At 36.6% G+C, this 23,596-nt stretch overlaps 1 protein-coding gene across 1 annotated transcript in view; it reads left to right on the forward strand.

The window, feature by feature from the left end:
* Positions 1–23,596, forward strand: part of LOC131682153 (laminin subunit alpha-1) — a 465,292-nt gene that overhangs the window by 200,850 nt on the left and 240,846 nt on the right. The window contains exons 7-10 of the mRNA XM_058963402.1: positions 15,455–15,523; positions 15,614–15,724; positions 15,791–15,971; positions 16,046–16,232. Coding sequence (XP_058819385.1) covers positions 15,455–15,523; positions 15,614–15,724; positions 15,791–15,971; positions 16,046–16,232 — 548 coding nt within the window. The remainder of the gene's footprint in view (positions 1–15,454; positions 15,524–15,613; positions 15,725–15,790; positions 15,972–16,045; positions 16,233–23,596) is intronic.

Raw genomic sequence — 23,596 nt, forward strand, 5'->3', positions numbered from 1 at the left:
TTCTTCTCGTTTTCATTGCACTTTTTCAAATGCACTTTATTCACACACCACTGCAAAAACACTCGCAAAACTTTAATCGTTTACTAACAAAACTTCAAATTTTCTGCCAATGTGCAGATGACCAAAGGAAAATGTTCGGAAACTCTCATTTGTGCGTTTGAATTTTCCCTTCAGATTTCAATTTTTCTCAATATAAACAAGCGAGTCGGTGCCTAGCAACGTGGCTTCCACATATCTTCACCTTAACAAATGGTTTTCTTTATATAACTTTTGCAGTTTTAATTTTTCATAAGGATCACGTAAGAAAAACTTTCAGATATTTTTAAGGAGAGCATTTTGTCTCAATGCACCGAACCTCTAGCATCTCTCGTTAGAAAGTTATATATAGGGTAAGGTGGGGCAAATCCGACCGTTGGGTAAACCCGACCCCCCTCTGTTATCGAAAGTCGGAAGCACTACGCGAACTAATATTAATGTTGTCGTGTAGAGAATCGAAAATAATCGTAATGGTGGTATGACAGCATTTTATTAGTCTACATTGAGATGCTCAAACAACAAAAAGTGTGTTTTTACAATTTTTGATTTGATTTTTGTGCATCATTTACTACAGGATATTTCTGATTGTTAAAGTGATTGCATAAAAAATGTAAGTGGATTTAAATTCTTCGATTAAAGTCCTACAAAGTGCATAGATGAATTCAGTCCAATATTTTTCATATTTTTTTAATTGCATCGTAATGAAATATGACGCGGTGGGGCAAATCCGACCTCTAAATAGTGGGGTAAATCCGACCGCTTTTTTGCTAAGAAATTGTTTATTTATTAAATTGAAATATATTTTTATTGTTAATATTTATTATTTTTTGCGCGATAATTCATAATTACAAACGAAAGACACAAAAACGTGATGAAAATAGCATTCGTCGAGCAATTGCTCCGATTCAAATGGGAATATCTTTACGTGCTATTGCTCGTGATTTTGATATTCCAAGATTGATATTAAATTCCATTTTCTTCATATTGCAATTCAATAACATAACATTCATTGATTTAGCATTGAAAATCCATAAAATGTGGGAAATATCTGTACTAAATCAATAAAAAACATAGGCGGTCGGGTTTACCCCACCATTTTTGAAAACAGCAAAAATGAACTTTTTCGTAAAAATCTTGTATCTGAAAATTTTCCCAAGATTCGAATAAAGTGCTATACATAGAAAGTTGCTCAGAAGTCTAACCTTTAATTTGGTTTAAAAAACGACTTGATCCGATGTAAAATCAGCATTCCACAGCCAAAACCATTTACTAGGTCGGATTTGCCCCACCTTACCCTACTTTTTACTAAAAATAAACGCTTTTATGAGTAAATATTGCAAGACGTTAAAAATATTGTATTTGCCATTTTTTGCGATCTATACTACAAAGCATGCTATATCATATGACAACAACGGTATTTAATGTTAAGTGTCCTAATCGAAGATATGAAAAAGTTATATTTTTTTTATAAAAAAAGTTCTCATACCTTTGACACGAAAAATTTTTGGTAGTTGGAGTTTTAAAGAAAATAATGCACCTTAAAATAATCTTGTACCCCTGTCCATAGGGTACTTTAGTGTAAAATGAAAACTTTTTATAGACATAAAACCGTTATTTAAGGAACACCTTACAGCTTACATTTGGATTTGTCGGGCAATGGAAAGTATAAAAGCTAAAGCTTGCGTGTCTTCAGCAAATTTGGCTAAAATGTCTTGTTCTACAACTTCATCGATAATAGTCAAGCTCTATCTCGAACCGTTCAAAAGTTTCATTTTAAATATTGCTAAAGTTAGAACCACCCTAGCTTCTGCTTAAAGCAAAATAAAGGGCTTGTAAAGTACAACAACTTTGCCAAACATATTGTAAGGCTAAATGATTCAATTTTAGCAAAAAGGTAAAATTCCTGCTAAATTTACATTCTGGAGCCCTGTCCATTCCAAAGTACTAAGTAACTCAACAGTGACATTATTTCTAGGACCCCAAAGTAAGCCAATAAAAGTGTACTTTTTCGAAAATTGTACCGCGGCGGAACCCATTATACTATGAAGTGCTGTTCCGTTTTTGTCGTGGCTTACGACTTATTCAATATACGGGCCCTTTTCAAAATTTCGGAATGAAAATCGTGTAAGGTTTGGAACGCTCATATCTTTTCATATCATACTGCATGGAATTAATCAATTTTCGGAATTTATCGAAAATAAGTTCAACAATGTTGTATAAAATTTTGAGGTATGTATGACATGCATTAATAACGAAAACCTGTTTTGAAAAATCTTTCGAAAAAAACTACTTGGAAATGGGGAAAAGTTTCAGCTCATCTCGGTCAGAGCCTTCAATATGATCCACCAACCGGACACTGAAATGATGAGAAATTTTAAATGTAGGTCCGCTACAGTTTTATTAAAATTTTTTGTGTAGAGCTGTTTAGAGCGTACAGGGTTATCCAAGGGCTGTACAATACCGGGAAAAAATATTTGTGAACTGTACACGGCTGGTGGATGAATCAATTTGTGTCGTTACCTACTACTAGCAGAGTAAATTATTTTCATTTCTGATAGAGAGTAGCATGCACGACGAAAAACCGGATTTTAAACACCCGCCCGTAACCAGTTCGTGATTCTTTACTGCTAGCTTCAAGCACCGAGCCGAAAAAAACGGATTTTACAACACCCAACTAAAACCAGTTCGTGATTGGTTACCGCTAATTTCGTGCACCGAACCACACATCTTGAACAAAATAATTGTAATTTTAGTCGGTTTCTATTAGTCGACCTAGTTGAATAACCGGAGACTACATTTCAACATTTTTCCTGCATTCTTGAACGTTTTTCCTAATAAATCGCTGTTTTAGGCTTTTAAAATTGAATTAAAAAAAATTTATTTACAAAACAAACATAAAAAAGGAATTGTTAAGGTATGAGAAAAATTAATTACGATCAATTTTAAAAAATAAAGACAATCGGTCGAGTGGTATTTCAGGAATCGTGATCACGGGAAAACCATTTTTTTTAAATCGGTATTTCGAGATAATCGAGTTTAAAATTACCACTGCGCTTGGTAGACGAAGCACGCTTGGAAGCGCTATAACTTTCGATTTATCTCTATAAAATTTGGAAAAATTTTCTCAAGGAGTTGTACTTTCAGATAAAGTAATAAAAAAATTCGATTTTTTGAAAAATAAAAAAAGGTATGTAACCCCTTAAGCTCCATACACACAGTATATATGCGTCCTTATTCCAATTTTAATAACAAAAACACGAAAGCCTTTGAAATACTGTATAACTTCGCAGAACATCAGATTGCACTATCTTTTGCCATTGTATGGATAGGAGTATTACCTTGAATTAATTTTGATCACTGGCGCCACCATGTGATAGAATTCTGTATTTTTCAAATGAGAAAAGAAAATATTTTTTGCTACTCTACAACTTTGTAGAACATTCAAATGCTCCATCTCTTACCGTTATACAGATAGGAGTATTCCCTTTAAATTGATTGGCTCACTACCGCCACCTTGCGGTGAAATCCTGAAACTTTCTAGTGAAACCAAAAAGTCCTTTTATTCCTCTACAACTTTGTGGAACATCATAGCTTTCTATCTCACATCGTTTCAGAAATATATGAGTTTTTCCTAACTTTATCTCACCTTCACTCGTGGTTCACATACATGAGATAAGCGGAGTACGCCCTTTGCGAATGTTAAGCAGCAGTATCCAACTTTAAACGTTAATAACTCTTTAACGGTTGGTTGGATTGTCTTGCAGTCTTCGACAAACTTGTTCAGCATATCTTCAAAAGCTCCTTCCTAGGTCAGTGATCGGAAGTTTACAGCGACCTCTAGCGGCGATTTTGTGAACTGTGAGTGTTTCCCCATACATTTTGGCGAAAAATCCCATACAAACTTTAAGCTCTTTGGGGGAGGGGTTAGGGTTAACCGATTTCGCTCAAATTTGGACAGTGTCATTTTTTCATGATATGGAACGACGCTAGGGAGTGTAGATTAGTGATTTCAAAAATGGTCGTTTTATTGTCACCCTACTGGTTATGTTTAATATAATTGTGGAAATGTCTATTATATTTATAATAGCCTTTGCACCAATATACAATGGCTTACCATCCACGAACTTGATGAGCTACGTGTCGACGCTGAAACACTCGAAACAAATAAATATATCATACTTAATTGGCTTAATCAGTATTAGTTCAATGGTGGCTTCTCCCTAATTAACTTTGGTATGCGGGGTGGGTGTGTAAGGGGGATGAAAAACTGATAACCCAGAAATGCCACCTCCAACTCATTTTGGTAGGCGATGTAGGCGATGAGAATGAAAAAGTTATCGGTCTGTAGGATGTGGGATGGGAGAGTAGCTTGGGGGGGGGGGGGTTGTAGTGGGTATCTGAGGGTGGTTTGATGTGCGGGAAGGGAGAGGGGGCCTGGGGGATGGTTGTCATTTCACACAACCAACCGTGTGGTGTAACCGCGGAAGGAAATTTTGATTCTTTTTTAGCAGCTACGTCTGGCTTTGTACTTACGAATGACTTCTTCGGTGTTATCGTCAGAGTGTGGAATTGAAGTTGTGCATTACGGCTCACGTGGTTGCTTAGCTGTGCGACGAAAACTTTTGCGCTTCGGAGAATTTTTCTTGGATTCCTTTTCTTTCTCTTTTTTGATCATGTTTTTTTTCGATTATAATAATTTAAAGTGATGTTGAAACATCACTTTAAATTATTATATTCTTAACGAACGCTAAATATCTGACGCGCTTTCGTTGATGGCGAGCAATTTTCCTTCACACGAGCATGTAATGTTTCGAACGGAACTGCTGATCGAATACTGGCGCCATTTCAACAAATGTAATTGCATTCTTTATGACTTCTTCACTTCATTTTGGTGTTTTTCGCACGAAAATCGCACAATTTTCCTGTCAAAATAATTCAAATTTACATTATTGTAGTGTCCTATAGTGCCCCAAACGGCTAAACCATCGTGCCCCAAGCGTATGTTTCATGTTGATGCTTGAATTTTTTCAAAAACAAATATATAGAAAAACCAACACAACAATCGTGTTTATCATTAATTTTTACGTAAGAAAAGACTCATTTGACAATTTTTTACATTTATTAACTGTACTATACTGAGGACGAAAGACAATGCGTTTTCGCAGAACAACATGCGAAAATATAAACGACGCCGTAACTAATACAGCTGATCCACGGTAACAGCTGAAATGATAGTCGTCAACGATGTTCTCTACCATGTACCTAATTCACGCAACACGAGCGACCTGCAAAAGTTTTTTATTCCGTGGTTCTAAATCAGCTAAAATTGCCATGGTTACTAGTTTTTACATTTGTGGATGCACGGGTACCCTTTCGGCCAGTCAAAAGTGTACACGGTGGTTAATAACGTTATTAGAGGTATACGGAGCTGATTCGTGTATTCGTACCTCGATTTTGTCATCGCCTATATATTCAGAGGCACTGACTTCAAGCGAAACAAACGCTTCGATTTTATTTATAGTTTGAAACATAATCAAAACGCTTTGTTTAACATGGTGAAATTGTAGGATGTAAACATTGACCATTTGTAGTCCCATTCGATGATTTTTTCACTTCTCGAATCGACATCTCGGATTGTAAACAAGAATAGAATATTACCACAATAGGACCACTTTCTAATTGTAACCGTCACTTATTTTTGTTCACGTTCGACACGATATTTTGCTTCTGCGGTGTAGGCAAAGCTGTACACAAGTAAATTTTATTGCTGGAAGCTGTGGAGCAGTTTTTAGCTTGTGTTTTAAGCGCGATGAGAAGGTTCTGCGATGCAGCTCGTAATTCTCGTTTAAAAATATAAAATCAAAAAGATTTTCAATTTAAATATGTTTATCTCATAAAGTATTTAAAAAAGCGAGAAAAATTTGTAATCGTAACTTTTACGCAGAATTTTTTGGGAAAACAATGAGACGCGTCTAATGAAGGAGTCGGTTTTGATACGCTATGAGAACATTTAGTAACTGATAACAATAAATACACCAAACACAGTAGTTAGGAATCAGACGTAAATAGAAACACTGCGAGTACAGCGGGCAACCGACTGCTGGTGCTGGTGGCTAAATTGAACTGATTTGATTTCTTTATTTCGCACATAACAATTGGGTTATTATAGATATCACAAGAATCTTTTGCGGGGTCCAAAATCACACTGCCATCTTAACACAATGCATTTTGTGGAAAAATTGCTTTAACGTGCTATGTAAATACAAAAATACAATTAATATCCATTTAAATTTTCGGTTAATTAAAGTCAGTCTACCTTCTCATCTCGCCCAGAATCGAAGCTTCAAGTCGTTCCGCTATAGATATGCGAAAACACTAGCTCCACTTGCTACTCGTTAAACAATCATTAACATCCAAGAAAAATGATGCCATCTGCTCTTTGCTAGCATAGCCCTTTTGAATATCTGTAGAAAGAAACGCAAGCATACTGCATAATGTGGCAAAATATGTATGTCAAAAATGGCTGAAGAATTTTTTCATGGACGCAAAATGGTGATATTTTAAAAGAGTTTTAAATCATTTTTTATATATCCAGCAAAAACGCTTTCTAGTGACGAAGACTGCGAACTTCTATAATGCTTTTTCCTATGTATACGGGGATGCTATATTTAAAATTGTCGCATTTTCTTAATATTTTTGACCATAATCAGCACGCTATGTTTGATATGATGCATTTGTAGGATGTTCACTTCTGTCGGTTTGAGCTCCATCTGCACTTTTAGTAATTGTTCCACTTCCCGAATAGGTACTCTTACGGGACATTACGAGAAAACAACAGCAACACAATTCGCCAAAAGCTACTTTTTACTGGACATCGACACTCCTCATTATTTGGCACAGCAAGTTAAGGCTATTGCTATATGTACTGCTTGTGGAACTGGCAATGACAGATCTGTAGGTAGGGAGGTTTTACATATATCTCTAGCGAAACGATTGCTAGTTTCTGCTCAGGGCGACATGAAAGGATAAACTGGATTTATTAGTTGTAATTACTTGCCATGCTTCCAAAGGACACCTTGGCCCCTTACGAGCCAGTCTAGGGGAGGAAAGATTTCTCCCCAATCAATAAAACCTTAAAAAAGGCCATATTTAAAAACAGAAAATGCAGGTATTTTAGCACATCGTTGGGTAAATCTTCATGCAATTCACACTTTGAAAGCGAAAAAAAAATCTTTGGATGCTTCAGACGTTCCTTAAGGTGAAGCGATGCCAAAATCACAACAAAGGTTCGGTTATGTTCGGATATGTTCGGGTTACGTTCAGCATCTGTGTGCGGCTAGAAAGTACTATACCGATATGAGATGGCACGCACACAAGCGTATCGTTCAGCAATCAGCTGACTGGTTTTTGCACCACGTGTTTCATTTGTTTTGAAAAATAAAAAGGTACAAATTTCCCAAACGAATCAAAATTCCGTAAAGAGAACCTATTCATCAGCTTGTGCTAACATGCCTGCATACAGTGATACAATTTCTAAGCAATCTGAGATAAGACACTCAAGTTACAAAAGATTTTGTCTTGCACGCCAATGCAATGTTTTGATTTTGACGATGAAATAAAAAGAAGAAGCAGAAACGACGGTAGCCATTTTAGCTGCCACCTTGTGGCTCTATTCAGCATGTCCTTAAGGTAGCGCTTAATTTCGTACCCGAGTTGCCGAGTTGCACTAGAGTGACAGTACAAAAAATGACCCCTATCGGCCCATGCCTGAGTCGATTAATAGTCCTACCAGGAGTACTTGCTCCAAATTTGAAGCAAATCGGACAAGTCTAACTACCGGACCAACGTGCCTGAAGTTTATATGGGATTTTTCGACAATTTACATGGAGAAAACCAACTAACTCGCATTTTCGCCGCTAGATGGCACTGTATGCATCGTATTAACACTGTAAGTGAAAATAAGAAAGATCATTTAATTGCCAACAACTTTGTCGAAGACTTCTAGTGAATTCGGCTTTGTTAAAAGAAGTTATGAAACTTTTAACGAAGTGATGTCTGAGTCCGTTTTGCATGGGGCCTAGCAGTGCATGGTTGTGTATCAGTACATGATTCACACGAACTAAACATTTTTGTGAGATAATGGTTAGGTTTAGGTCAATAGTATGTTCAGAAGATTTGTAGTAAGTAATACGAGTCATGTTTTGGTTAGAAAATTTTAGTTCCACATTTCACCGCATAGAGGGCGCCAACACTAACTTTTTAACGGAAAGAGATAGAGATTAGGTGCTTTCCACAAAGTTGTAGAACAAGCATATTCAAATAATTCTTCCGAACATCTCGATATTCTATCTCAATTCTATGTAAAGTTAATGTTGGCGCCCTCTATGCGGTCACAGGTGGAACTAAAATTTTCCAACCAAGACATAACTCGTATTTTGTACTATAATTCTTCTGAACATACTATTCAGCTAAATCTAACCATTATCTCACAAAAATGTATAGTTGGTGGGAATCGAGTACCGATACACAACCATGCACTGCTAGGCCCCATGCAAAACTGACTCAGACATCACTTCGTTAAATGTTTAATAACTTCTTTTAGCAAAGCCGGATTCACTAGCAGTCTTCGACAAAGTTGTAGGCAATTAAATGATCTTTCTTATTTTCACTTACAGTGTCAATACAATGCATACAGTGACACCTAGCGGCGAAAATGCGAGTTAGTTGGTTTTCTCCATGTAAATTGTCGAAAAATCCCATACAAACTTCAGGCACGTTGGTCCGGTAGCTAGACTTGTTCGATTTGCTTCAAATCTGGAGCAAGTACTCCTGGTGGGACTAGGAATCGACTCAGGGGTGGGCCGATTGCGTTTTCAAAAATTCATCATTTTTCTGGGCACTCTATTGTACACAGAACATGATAGAAGGTGACCCGGAGTTCACCTACAGTACATACACTTTTCAGTATATTTGACGCAAGGGCCATTTTCATGCTCTCCCCTGCATTTTCCGCATTGTTTCTTATTGATACGATAGGTGGCTGTGTGACCCAACTGTTTGCAGTTGATGCAGTTCATTACTCGCGGTACAAACAGGCAAACAGTTGGACAGATCCTTTCCAGGAAAACATAGATAGGAAGAGAAGATCTGGCGAAAGTCACTCGAAGCGAGTCTGATGGAGAATAAGTTGTAAACTTATTCTTCGAAATTTTCGTTGAATACAAAATCTGTACCTGTTGTTGTTGTTGTTGGGTCTTTGCAACAACTAACTTCAACTCATACTTCAACAAGTCTTCGCATTTTAGACCCGATTCGAAGACAACACCATCGATCTCCACTAACATTGAAGGTATGTATACGCGAAATTCCTACGTAAAACGTTCTCAAGAAGCAATCTTGTTTGTCTCGTCAAGGTTATTCACTATAACGCGTATACCTTTATTAGCTAGAACTCGTGTTACCTGGGTTACAATAGAGCAGTGATCCGTCAGTAGGCAGTTCCACGAGGCGTATAAAATATTAAATGATTTCGAGTTGGGCACAAAGTAGCCAATTTTTTCAGAAGACCTGACAGAAGGTCTATTAAAAAGATTCAGAGCACTTGAGACTAACCATTATTTTTTCGGCTCAATACTCTGGCATTTTGAGTTCGACGACTACTTAATATAAAAAAAACAATATGGTTTTTTTGTTTTAGTGTTTCGGATTCTCCTCGTCAGTAACTAGCACCATCTGGGTGTCCAGTTAGACTATGTATCTGAACTAGTACCCAAATTAGCACTAGTTAGACACTAAATTCCAAAAAGTCACACGTCTTGCGTGAACACTAAACCACTGGCTTATACCGAGTGATGTCTCGATAGTAAGCACAGAGGTTCTGTTTGCCGACGAGGAATATGTACCGAAACTGTCTTTTGGTATAAGTACCAAACGCCTGGAATTATGCAAAATTCCCAAGTGGGAAAATTTTGGACAAGACCAATTTCTTTGTGCATGAGGGCACATGCCTTACATAAAGTATGGTTTTTTTTGTTTTAGTGTTTCGGATTCTCCTCGTCAGTAACTAGCACCATCTGGGTGTCCAGTTAGACTATGTATCTGAACTAGTACCCAAATTAGCACTAGTTAGCCCTCATGCACAAAGAAATTGGTCTTGTCCAAAATTTTCCCACTTGGGAATTTTGCATAATTCCAGGCGTTTGGTACTTATACCAAAAGACAGTTTCGGTACATATTCCTCGTCGGCAAACAGAACCTCTGTGCTTACTATCGAGACATCACTCGGTATAAGCCAGTGGTTTAGTGTTCACGCAAGACGTGTGACTTTTTGGAATTTAGTGTCTAACTAGTGCTAATTTGGGTACTAGTTCAGATACATAGTCTAACTGGACACCCAGATGGTGCTAGTTACTGACGAGGAGAATCCGAAACACTAAAATAAAAAAACCATACTTTATGTAAGGCATGTGCCCTCATGCACAAAGAAATTGGTCTTGTCCAAAAAATTTTCCCACTTGGGAATTTTGCATAAAAAACAATGTTTCGAAATTCTTTAGACAACGAATAAAATATCTTCTGCATTGACGAGATACGCAAGAAGAAGTTTATCTTGCTTTGAAGCGAATTTCAGAAATAAAAATAATTGATGAATCTTTTTACATCATGATAACTACCGTCAGCTTGCTCTGTATGTGCTACTGCCAACGTACGCCAATCACACATTTTATGAAAATAATTTTAAAGACTGTGGCGAGGTGTAATATCTATACGGATACAGGAAGCTAGATTGAAATAATATTTAATTATTATGCTTGAGAATCACATATCGCCCACAATTTCTATTTAAGGAGGGCGTCTGGAGTAGTGGACAGAAAAATCGAGTTCTGTTTTATCCGCTTTATTAATAGTATTGAACTTCTAGAATAGTATCCCGCAATCTTGGTGGCCACACTGAACTTCTTTTCGCGTTCTTACTGTAACATACGCAGATTTTAATCTATCGGCAACAATTTTCGAAAAACTGACAGCGATAAACATACAGTGTACACAATACACTCTAAACTGCTTCTACTCATTTTTTTGAAAATATACCCAATGGGTTATTTTCTACAGGGGTTTTCCGTGATGCAATTTGATGTGGGACACCCTTATTAAGCGTTTTTCTCGAAACCGCGTTTTTAAAATGGGTGAACACGATAACTCAAAAACTATTCAACGAATTGATTTGATTTTTTTATAATAATGCACAAAATTTGTAGTCTGTCGATGAACCACAGAAAACTAAATAATTTTTTTTCTTCCTGTTACTTCGATGAAAAATGAGCGAATTTTACAGTAAAATTTGAGATCACTGCATCCAATTTAGAATTTGCTCTATACATAAACCAATACTGTCTTTACGCTTGGGCATACTGGGCCTAGGCCAGGGGCCCTGGGATTTCAGGGGCCCCGCGATGAAAATAGGCGCATAAAATCATACTGACTGTCTGCACTACTGCCATGAAAGCTTCAAAAGAAGAGAGCGGCTTAATCTTTACTTCCATCAAAAAATATTTCGATGAGTATTCTTGGATTAATATACTGATCACAAGTAGAATATTCTTGAGCTACTGATTTGAGTTTCGGTTATACCAGATTAATGTCAAACGCAAAGATAAACCATGAGTCACGGTGACATATACTACTCGACCAACCAAAAAGAAGGTAATTCCTTATCCTGCAGCAAGCAACAAGAGACTTGAAAAAGGATCATCCTGATTCTAAATCATCTGAAAGGGATGCGCCAACACAGTATTGATTTATTTCAGAGCCTTCTGTTCGCGAAGTGGAATGTTTATTGAAAGACAAAATATGGCTTTTCTGAAGCAACATTATATCCAGTTTCATCACATCAGGAACGTGGTATTGCTCACGTTCAGTATGTTAAGAATAACTCTTTTGTAAGCCACTGGGTTTAAACATAGACGTCAATAAAAATCCTTTATCCAAGCTAGGAAAAAGATCGAGTTTGTGATATGTAATATTTAAAAACAGTTTTGAATGGTTCTCATAAACTTTTAAGTAGTAGTTTCCGTAATTTCTCTTCCAGCTATCTTCTACTTTCATTAAATTTTCATTTCATTTTTGGCAAAATCGGATTTCTAGCTGTTGCTTCGTAGCCCAATATTTTTCGATTTACTAAGTTCCGGGCAGTTTAGCGTATTGCTGTCTTTTTGCGAGAGTTGTCCTTCTGGATCTGAAGAGCTAGGTTCTCGGCGTATTGCAGTCTTGTTGCACAAAATTTTGTTTGGTGATTATACAACTGATATCGCCGCGATACCAAATTACGTCAGAACATCGGAGAACCACAGTCTTATTTAAAGGAGGTAGTCGACGTTTGTTAAGGCGCGCTTTGTGGCAAGTTCCTTGTCCTGGTTCATAATCCCGGTTGTGAAAAAATCTGACGTTTACCGCAACTATAGATTGCTAACCAGATAAAAAACTACAAGTGGCAGCCCTATGGGGTTGCACAAGCTGTAGGCGTAGGACTATACTACTTAATGTAAAATATTTATTTTCTTAGTACATTTATAGCAATAATAAATAAAACATATTTCTTACGTATGGTTTAATCACAACCAATCAACATCAAATATTACATATTGAACCAAAACTTCTTGGTTATCAGGTCATTTCATTTGTAGTAGGTGATCGAATCCGATTAAACATATTCAAGAAGATCTGAAGAAAGAAGACAGAAAACTGTGACCGAACTAATATCTGGAACTAAATCTTTATAGCATAAGATTAGCTTGTAAACACTTTTCGATTGTGTGTGGTAAAAAACCCGGATCAGTGAAGAAAAATCAAATTTTAGACAATATAATCACATTTCATGTATAGACCAAGCATTCTAGTTATATTTTGCCATTATTGTAACTTTCCTAAAGTACGCATACAAATATAGCGAATGCAGTGGTCTTAATCAAATATCGAAACTATAAATAAACAAGAATCGAAAACAATTTTATATATGGACAAGATGCGCTTTTGCAACGGTTTTTCTAGTGGCAGTGTATTCATTTATAAATAGGCTTTGTAGTATGTACCTATTAGTAGAATCAAAATACTATAGGCTGAGTGGAAATGAATCACGTGAAGGGGAAATGAATCAATGAATTGATCGAACGTAAATAACTTTCGTTGTGCAATTAGTAACAAATTAGATCTACCTACCTACACATTCGCTTCAAACATTAAACCCAAGCGCACAAAATAAAATGAATCCACGCTGATGATGATGGGTAGAGCGAAAGAGACAACTAATACCACGACACTATGTTAACCGTGTTTGCAAATGGAGCTCGCATGTACAAACTATTTTGTGTACGAATAATTATACATAAAAGTGTGCTGGAAACGAGCACAACAAAAAAGATAGCAAAGTGTTTGAATGGACAAGTTCAGTCGCATTCACTGGGTAGCGTAACTCTACAGGCAGTGTAACGGACTTCTAACTGAGCTACACTGGCTGTGAAAACACACAACGCAGTGATCTGCTTCATCTGCCGCTCAACAGGCAACTGGGCTGGTCTGGCGAAATCCGTCCGTTTAAATAGTCGATGATGACGTCATTCAAAGAAGCGTAGCGCGCTACACACTAAAAAATCTGAATATTAATGATGACTCAATTGTATTTATCTAAAAAATTATCAAGGTCCGCGGCTGCGCAAGGTGATTTTGCGTGTTAAGATAACAATGCAATTATATTGCAAGTTCAGCGGTTTATCCACTGAAAACGTCGAGTTTTTTTTATCAAACATGTTCAGTTACACAAAAAAGAAAGGAAGTTCGATTACCCTTTCGACCACTGTCAGGTCATTTTGAAAATCGTTCAACTCGTTTTTGCAGCATATTCTTGACTCATAATTCCACGAAGCTTCGACCCAGTAAATGGTGGATCTATTCTGAATTTTGATGAAAATTCGCTTAGTTCGCTTCCATTTTCACGAAAATAGATAATGAGTCGATGATTTGTTGGTAAGAAGCTGCGTGACGAACTGCAGTAAGGTTATTTTTATTTTAGGATTGAGCATTAGTTTTACTTCAATTTTAATAAACAAATGTAATTCCATAGCGTTCTTGTAAATTTACATGTCGCATGTAATTTTACTGTTGGCCTAATGTAAAATTACGTTTTTGAATAATTTGGTGTCGTGTAAAAATAAGAATGAACGTAATAATCGGTCATTTTGTTTGCTGGCATATGTCGGCGCAAGATGACGTAAAATTACAAGAGTTTTTCGAAGTGTGTAGGTACACAAATCTGTCGTGCTGGACTAGGGAAGCGCTATCTTCTGTGTGTAAATGCGCGATATTTTGACTAGGTTGTTCGTTTTTTAAATTTTTAATGCCATGATATAAAAAATCTTTGGGTTTATTTATTGGAATCTATTCTTAGAAGTATTTCGGGGCGATATGCGCAAAAAATAGAAAATTTATCGTGAGATGGCTGAATTATATGCGTTTAAAATTGGACCACTTTTCGTTACATACCATTTTTGTAGAATTTGCAACGTGCACCCCCATATCGAAAACAAAGACGTAGTCCTACGTCAAAAACTCTGACCGATTTCGAATTATTGTTTATTTGTATTTTTCCAACAATTTTAAATCTATTTCTGGCGGTAAACATCAGGAACTCTCGATACAGGGGTATTCACTGCCTTTAGTTGTTTCTAAGTTTGCGATGGAATCATTTAGAATTCATGCAATGTGCTAGCTGGTTACGTCAATTGAAAGAAAACTCACCAAATTTCTCAAACTTTACATTTAAATTTACATTTGCACATTATTTCATTTACAAAATATGAACATTACACGTTAAACTTCAACTAAATATAGTTATTCTGTGTGGTTCTGAAAAAGACTTATGGTGCAATATTTTCGAGGGTAGGATTAAGAGTGGGAAACCCCAAAAAGCTGAAGATAGTATGAACCAAGAAAAATAGATAAAAATGAATTGTTCCCGTATTTTATCTGTATGTAATGTTTTCAACTTCAGTCGGCGGTAGATTTCTAAACTAGTAATTTTCGCCCATCTATCAATGAAGAATGGCATCTTATGACGTATATAATAGACGTTGTATTATTAGGGCAGTTATACATCTCCGAGCGCATTGTTTACGAAAATAGCCCTATACGGACAATGAAGTACGAAGAATTCTGTTCAATTATAGAGTCCCCTTCGTTCCATATTGCTCAAGGGCTCCGAATGGTCTTAAGACGGCCCTGACATAATCATATATTTAATCCATGACCGACCTGGTTTTCTATATCAAAATCGTTCACTAGGAATAATTGTAACATTTTTTGGTTAGGACATCACAGTGAACCTTTTCTCAAAATCTACAATAACACGCTCTATTTGTTGTTTCAGGTTAACCAACGCGTCGGATTACGTCTGCACCCAATGCCCCGAAGGCCATACAGGTGATCATTGTGAAATGTTCGTGTCCAATTGGTTTTCGTTTCCTAAAAAATGTCCGCTGTTTTGAATTTAGAACAAACCCTTGATTTTAACCATCTCTAATTGCAGTTGTGATGACGGCTACTACGGGAACCCATTGGAGCTGGGTGAAAAGTGTCTCCCCTGTCCTTGCCACGGGGGACCGTGCAATGCGAGGACCGGGGAGTGCATTGAGTGTTTGTAAGAAATTTTCTTTATAGTTCAACGAATGCCGAGATAATGTTTCCGTTCCATTTTGTTTCTCAGGGGTAACACTGAAGGATGGCGTTGCGAACGCTGCAAGAGTGGTTACTGGGGAGTTCCGGATGAGGGTTGTGAACCTTGCAGTTGTTCGTCTGTTGGTGCACTAGAGAATCTCTGCGATGTCACCACGGGGCAGTGTATCTGCAAGCCTCGCTATGGTGGACGGTTGTGTAATGAGTGTGATGTAAGCGGATATTTTGATCTTCCCCTGTTCATAAATGCTACTGTGACTAATAACAAATGTTTATCTGATTTCAGAATGGCTATGGAAATCTGGACCTCGACTGTCCGACGTGTGAGTGTCACGTGAATGGGTCCGAAAGTAGAATTTGTGATAAATCTAGTGGCCAGTGTGCGTGTAAGTTGGGTACCCAAGGTATTAAGTGTGACCAGTGTGCGGAAGAATTCTTTGGCTTGTCCGAAGAGTATCCCGGTGGCTGTGAAGGTAAGTGAACCCGATATGGGAAGAACATTATTTGTTTCTGCTCTTTATTTAAAACCGTGACAAATTGGCGGATTGCTTTTTGCCGGATACCAATCGATTATTCACGGACGATAAGAAGCGCCGCCATGGAGAAATGTAAATGATTACATCAATGGTTCGATCTGATGGCGAAAGGTTCTGAGCGTGAGGCTCACTTTGATCACAGTCAATGTATGCATTCTTACGGAGAGCGTAACGAATCACGTCAGGCATGAGTTCCCTTCCCTGGAGCCATGCGGTAATCGTCGTTTGAACAAGATTGTATCACATCGGGGTGCTTATGGGTGTTCTCAACCAATCAATTCTCGACATAGGTTTCACCAGAGCTAGGAAAGCTAGATGTAATAGCTTGCAGAAAGATGATGTTGCAAAATGTCGGTGTCGCCCAACAATTAAAATCAATTCATTAAAAATGATATTTGACAATCATTTAAGAAAAATAGTATAAAAAATCTGCGTAGATTGCAACATTTATACATGTTTCAACTCCTAACGTAAGCATCCAGCAAACTGCACGATGAATAAATTCAATAAAGGCACTAAAACTTGCTAGCCTCGATGGGCTGACGATATTAATTTTAATGATATCGTTAATAACATTTACGCAAATTACAATTTATTCATGGTGAAACTCTTGAATCACACTGCGTGCATGGTACGAATTGATAGACATTGTGTATGCGTCTCATTAACAGATTACTGGGCCACAATTTTGACCGAAAATTCTTTTTCTGCAATATTTGCCTATTCCTTGCCTTGTATAAAATTTGTAAAAATGTATACTACACGATATAGCTCATTTAAAAAATCATTTTCAAATTCAATTCTTCGTTACATACAAGAACCAGAAAAGCGCCAAAAAGTTTTTGCCAATGATGTAGTACAATTATTTCGCTGTGCGTCTGTTGGAATTTTTTACAACTATACTAGCGTATAATGAAAGCCAGGTTAGTGTACATGCACTTTTTTTCTGAAATTTATAGTTAGTTGAAAAATTATTGAACGCTGGATGTGCAACAAATCAAGGCAGCTGATGCATTCCTGCTGAACCTAATGATCGATCAAGAATACCAGTTTCCATTGATTGGCATTTTCCCCGCACATTCAACCAAGTGGCTGAGTAAATTCCACACCTTTTTTTAGTGTGACCAGTCCGCGTCCCAGCCGAACTCACGCCAGGAGATTTCGTGATAAATTTGTAATTGCTGACTCGCCAAGGGCCAAAGCAGCCACGCACCAACCAACTCAGAAAACGAAGAGCCTTGGTGCGATCGCCTCCAGCTGCGAGGTCAGTTCACTTTCAATCAACGCACAATTAGACCCATGGAGTCAAACTCCCTGGGGGCAAAACGATGGCCACTAGCAACGATTGCGGGAGTTCTTTGGCTAGGCTTACACTGCCGGCTAGCTTGAACGGGGCTACTACCGATCGTCGTTGTTGGTTGTGCATTGTTACCGCACACGGGAGGTTCGATTTTTATGACTGTCACGCGCGCGTGCTTTTTCTCCACGTTCAAATTGATCTTGAAGTGAAGCGTGGATTGCGCGCAAATATTTAAATTATTATTGAGAAGGTGGAATGCGTGCTGAGTTGCGTGAAGTTAGCTGCCAGCTGTCTTACAGTGAGGTGTGAATTTCTTCATAACCATTTGTGCACCTTTCATGTGCTATGATAGCGGTTGTATAAGTTATGTATGAGCAATCATTGTCAGTATATCTGTAGGTATCGGAACTTCGAATTTGTGGGTTTGAAAAAAGTTTTGAGAAATTTTACGAACACAATGTGGTGTTTTGCGTGATCCGTAAATGTTGTTTGTACAGCTTAAGACAATTGCTACTAACTCGTTGGTAAGATTATGTGTAGTATCATGGTCGTCACATGAACTCCGCAAAATTGTACGCAGGTTGTTCCAACTAACCAATATGTCACATTTGTCGGCATCATTTCACATAGAGAAACCTCTCAACACAAACGAAATGGATAACTGATATTGGTAGATAGCAATACTTGTTACTTAGGTGACGATTTTGATATGGGTCTTTATAGCAATCCAATAGCGCCAACAATCAGAACGCTTGAAAGATTTCTCATTTTGCTTTAGTTGCAGGTTGTGGAGATCGGAGAGAATTTGTAAATATCTAGTAAGGCCTAAATGTCGATTTAAAATAGATTTTTCATTTCACTAACCAAAACCGTTATCTGGTCTATTATGATCAGTTTAGATTAAATTTATATATTTTTGAGCATTCATGAACAGCATGAAGTAGGTTCCTCGAAAAACCTAGTAAAGACGCCAGTATTATTCAGATCTCGAATGAAGTTGAACATGGATGCAAAATAAGTGAGTGACTCCAATGGCGGCGCAAGGTTTTTTGCCGCTCGGCACAGAGGAGTAACTAGAACAAATTCCTGGCCAATAACCAAATTTTTTTTTTCGATTTTCCATTTCGTTATATTTTTTGCCTTTCTCATATAGAAAGGTTATGCAATCACTCGGGAAAACGTCAACCTAATCCCGGCCCGGAGGGCCGAGTGTCATATCCCATTCGACTCAGTTCGTCGAGATCGGAAAAAGTCTGTATGTGTGTGTATGTATGTATGTGTGTATGTGTGTGTGTATGTATGTGCGTATGTGTCAAATAATGTCTCTCATTTTTCTCAGAGATGGCTGGACCGATTTGCCCAAACTTAGTCTCAAATGAAAGGTGCAACCTTCCCATCGGCTGCTATTGAATTTTGGATCGATCGGAATTCTGGTTCCGGAATTACGGGTTTCAGAGTGCGGCCACACAGAAACTTCTCATATAAACTATAGGAAAAATTAAAAATAGAATTTTTATTTTTGATGCTAAATGTGTTCAAGGTGCATGAAACGTCGAGATTTGATGCAAACTCGAAAATTTTTTTTACGACGGTTAACTTTTTTGGATTTTGGCACATTTTTGCCTTTCTCATATAGAAAGGTTATGCAATCACTCTGAAAAACGTCAACCTAATCCCGGCCAAATTTTTTTTTCGACTCGCATAAGGTTTCTGGATTTTAACAGGGGCGTAGTTGATGGTTTACGGAGAGGGGTTACACCCCCCCCCCCCTCTACTGTTCACTCCACTCCTTTAAAAATCTCCTTAAATCATCCCTCAGACCACCACCCCATCCAGCCCTCATACCCCTCCCTTTCAACCCCATCATCTTTAAACCACCACTATATCACAAAGCATACCAATTTAAGCTGGGGAGTCGTTCGTTCATGGGACTTTCGTCCTCCTCACATACCCACCCCCGCATGACAAAATGAGTTAGCAAGCAGATAACATTGATCTAATGCTGATTAGGCTAATGGAGTATGCTATTTTTTTGTTTCAAGTGTTTCACCGTCGACACGTAGCTCATCAAGTTCGAGGCTGGCATGCCATTGTGTATAAGTGCAAAGTGTACTAAGAATGTAATGGACATTTCCACAAGTATGTTGAACATAAAAAGCCTCCGTGCCATAGTTTAGAGAAATGAGAAAGGCACAATTGCACCGCTAGGTGGATTAAAACAGGTTTTTACATACCTAAAAACCTTTTGAATAACATGGCAAAATTATGAGTATTTCAAAATTTGTTAAATATTTTTTGCATGGATGTAAAATGGTGACAATTAAAGGGGTTTTTTAATCATTTTAATTATATATCCAGCAATATTGCTTTCTAGTGATGATGACTATATTAAGGGACCATCCATAAATGACGTAGCACACCCCCCTCCCCCATTGTAGCATTTCGCCACAAACCTCTAAATACCCCCTGGTAATTACGTAGCTTGACGGTAACCCTCCCCCCCTGTCCACGCAAAAATAAAAAAAAAATAAAAACGTGTTTAATCCACCTAACAGTGTGATGAGACATTTCTTATAACACTTATCACTCTCTTCGGATATTATAACGATTGAGAACATTTACAACATAATGTTTCGCGATGTTTTTGATAACACATACTACATGGGACAGTGGTAGACCTCAGAAAAACGTTCAAATCAACATCTTCCGATATTATATCAATCAAATTAGCATGGAACAACATCTTTGCGAGAAATGTCGAAAGTCAAATCAAAATAAAAGTAAAACGAAAAAATGTCCTTTAAAATAGGCCGACAATCCACTTAAGGGGTTATATACAAAGTTGAAACTTAAAAAATCGATTTTTTTTATTGAATATTCTGATAGTACCTACATACTTTTGAAAATATTTGTGCGAGATTTTATCTAGTGCGGTGGTTCTTCCACGAATGAAGTTAACACCAAACTTTAAACGCAATTATCTCGGAATGGAGTTTTTTGAAAAGAACCGTTGCGGTGAACGTGATATCTCAAAAACTAGTTATCCGATTTTCAAAAACTTTTTTATGGTTTTCATTTATTTTCTCGTGTAGTTAACCGGTTCCTTTTTCATAAAAAAATCGATTATTTGCAATGATTTTTTGTTTAAAATTTTGAACACCACAAAACTCAATTTTTTGGTCAACATGTTTTTTATGCAAGCAAAAAATTTTTTTATTGGGAAAAAGATCCATTCCAGTACACCATAATACATTTTTCTTCAATAATCTTTTTTGTTTTTGGATTTCAGTCGCGTGGTTCGGCTTGGAGAGCGTTCACCGCAAACCTCTGCAAAAAACACGTTTCGGGGAATGGACCATAACATCGACAACCTTGCATATTTTTTTCAATTCAACTTGTTTTTTTTCTATCTTTCTATCATTGCTACCAACGAACTGTCTTTCGCTTTTTCAAATAAAAATTGCATAAAGTACTTTAAAAAAATCACAAACTTAGCTCACTTTTTCGCCACAACTTTGTATATAACCCCTTAATACTAATGCTCTGTGAATAAAATGTGCATGTTCTTCATTCAATGCATTATGTATGGAAAAATTGAATTTCCTTTTAGGAACTATATATGTGTTGGCTCAAAAAATTAAAAAAAATTATTACGCATATTTGAAGTACATATCATTAATAGCTTTTATTCAAATTTTCATGGCGATCTGAGAACAAGAACTGAAATTGCAGCTCTTGAAAACATGAAATTTAAAAAAAAATCTCATTTTTATTAATTTGCCTAAAATATGCATTAGGGTCTTAAAAGTAATATTTCCTAATATGGAAGGTGGAAATAACATATGAATATCAAAATTTTCAATTTTGCCGCAACGCTTGTTCTGTATACCCTGAGTGTACTAAAAACTTTGTGTTTTTCTCTAAACCACCTTTTTTGCGGTGGTCGAAAATATAACTCAAACAAATATTTTTATCGTTCTGAAATTTTTACAGTGTTTTCGAAATTGCTTTCTCCAGCGACGTACATAGGATTTCATTTTTTGCATAAGCAATTTTGTGTCGATTTTTACAAAATGTTCAGCGTTGCCATTTTGCAAAAAATCAAAATATTGTCGCTTTGTATCGTTCTAAGGAATCGAAAAAACTTTTGTTTTTGGCTCTAGATCAAAAATTACCGAAGATAGATTTCCAGCAGTGGACTTTTTCCAGTAGAACCCCTTAACCCATTCATGCCCATGTTGTTTGTGGATAACAACGTTTTTAAGCATCTATAACTTTTGGTTTAGGCAAGAATTGCCCCTAAAAACAAGTAAGGCTAATAAATGTGACCTTTCATTTGAGCACTAAAGTCAAAAGTATTAGCTCTAGAACTGAAGCTATTACAATTATCCTGATTGTATTCCGATGAAGCAGTGCTGCCAGGGATAGTTTATGTTGACGATGAAAAATTAAATTTTGATATATCTTTGTTATTTTGCAATATTATTGAAAACTGATAAAACCTATCAATTTAGACCGTCTTCGACTACATTTTCCAAGTAATTGGACTATTGTAAATATTCTAGGAAAATTGTAAGAAGCATTGGAAGATAAAACTTGAGCAGCTTCTAGCACTGCGATGGAAGTACCTATCTTTATGGAAAAAGGTTTTTCGTGTTTCTTGACCCCACCATTTTCAAGGAAAAATAGTTTTAGATCCCTGTATGCCCAAGAAAAATGTTGGGCATGAAAGGATTAATAAAATTTTGCAATCTTGTTTAGAGAAAATAATGCAATTTTCTAAACGTTGTCGATTCGCTACATATATAAACCCCTAACGAGGTGACCTGCTATACGAGATCGAAAAAATCGAGTTTTTTTAACTTAGAGCGATAGATAAAACGAAGAACATATCACAATAGAGGAATTCCACGAAGATCCGTCCGAAAATCTTTAAAATCGTGACCGACCATCTTAGATTCCAATGAAACTTTACACGTTTCACCGTCATGCAAGACTAAATATTTTCCACAGGTTATAAGATTATTTTGACTCAAGAGCAACTTTTCAAAAGGGCGTAAACGTTTCTACGTGCATGAATTTCAAATTTTTTTGTTCGATTACTGTATTTTATACAGCAAAACTATCTGAGAACAAGTTAAAGGGAATGAATACTTCTGTCTGAAAAAAATATGCACTGAAAAAAAATGTTGTGTCATTTTTCAAAAAAATAAAAATTTATGATAAAAATTTAAATTGCGAAAAAACCCATTTTTTAAATTTTTCATATTTTGTTACCAAAAACCTAAAGAGAAAAGAAACATTTTGAATGTAATTGCATGATGGAGAAAAAATCGGTAAAAATGTTTTCCTAACAATAACTTCGTGCATGTTTTTAAATTTCATACTAATAGACATACAAAATTGTAATTCTATTACAGAATATAATTCTAAGCACCATTTAAAATCAAAATGCATTTAACAAAAATCTTTCAAAATGCGATAGTTTTCGAGATATTTGAAATTTTGCTCCTTCAAAAACAATTAATTCGTGTAATTATGCTCTTTTTAAAAGTTATTCGCGTTACCCCATCAAAAAATGTCAAAAATTTAATGTTTATCGTTTTAAAGACGCAAAAGCAACCTTTTTAGTGTATTTGGATCCTGGAGAAGCTTTCAATAAAAAAGTTTTCCTAACAACAATTTTTGATATTTTTTTATAATTCTTACTATTTGCAGTCAAAAATACAATTTTTCTTGAATATGATTCTAAACGCCATTTTAAATCGAAATGCTCTTAACAAATTTCTTCTAAAATATAGTAGTTCTCGAGATATTTTAACTTTTGTTTTAACAGCACTATTATTTTGTTTTATTACGACCTTTTCATAAGTTAGTCGCGTTTCTCCATCAACAATAATAGGTTTTTCAAAAGGCCCGTAAACTTTCCTGCAACTTTCTCTATGACATCAAGGCGATATTGTGAAACATTTTAAAGTTACATGAAAACAACCAACATATG

The sequence above is a fragment of the Topomyia yanbarensis genome, chromosome 2, assembly GCF_030247195.1.
Source record: "Topomyia yanbarensis strain Yona2022 chromosome 2, ASM3024719v1, whole genome shotgun sequence".
Lineage (NCBI taxonomy): Eukaryota > Metazoa > Arthropoda > Insecta > Diptera > Culicidae > Topomyia > Topomyia yanbarensis.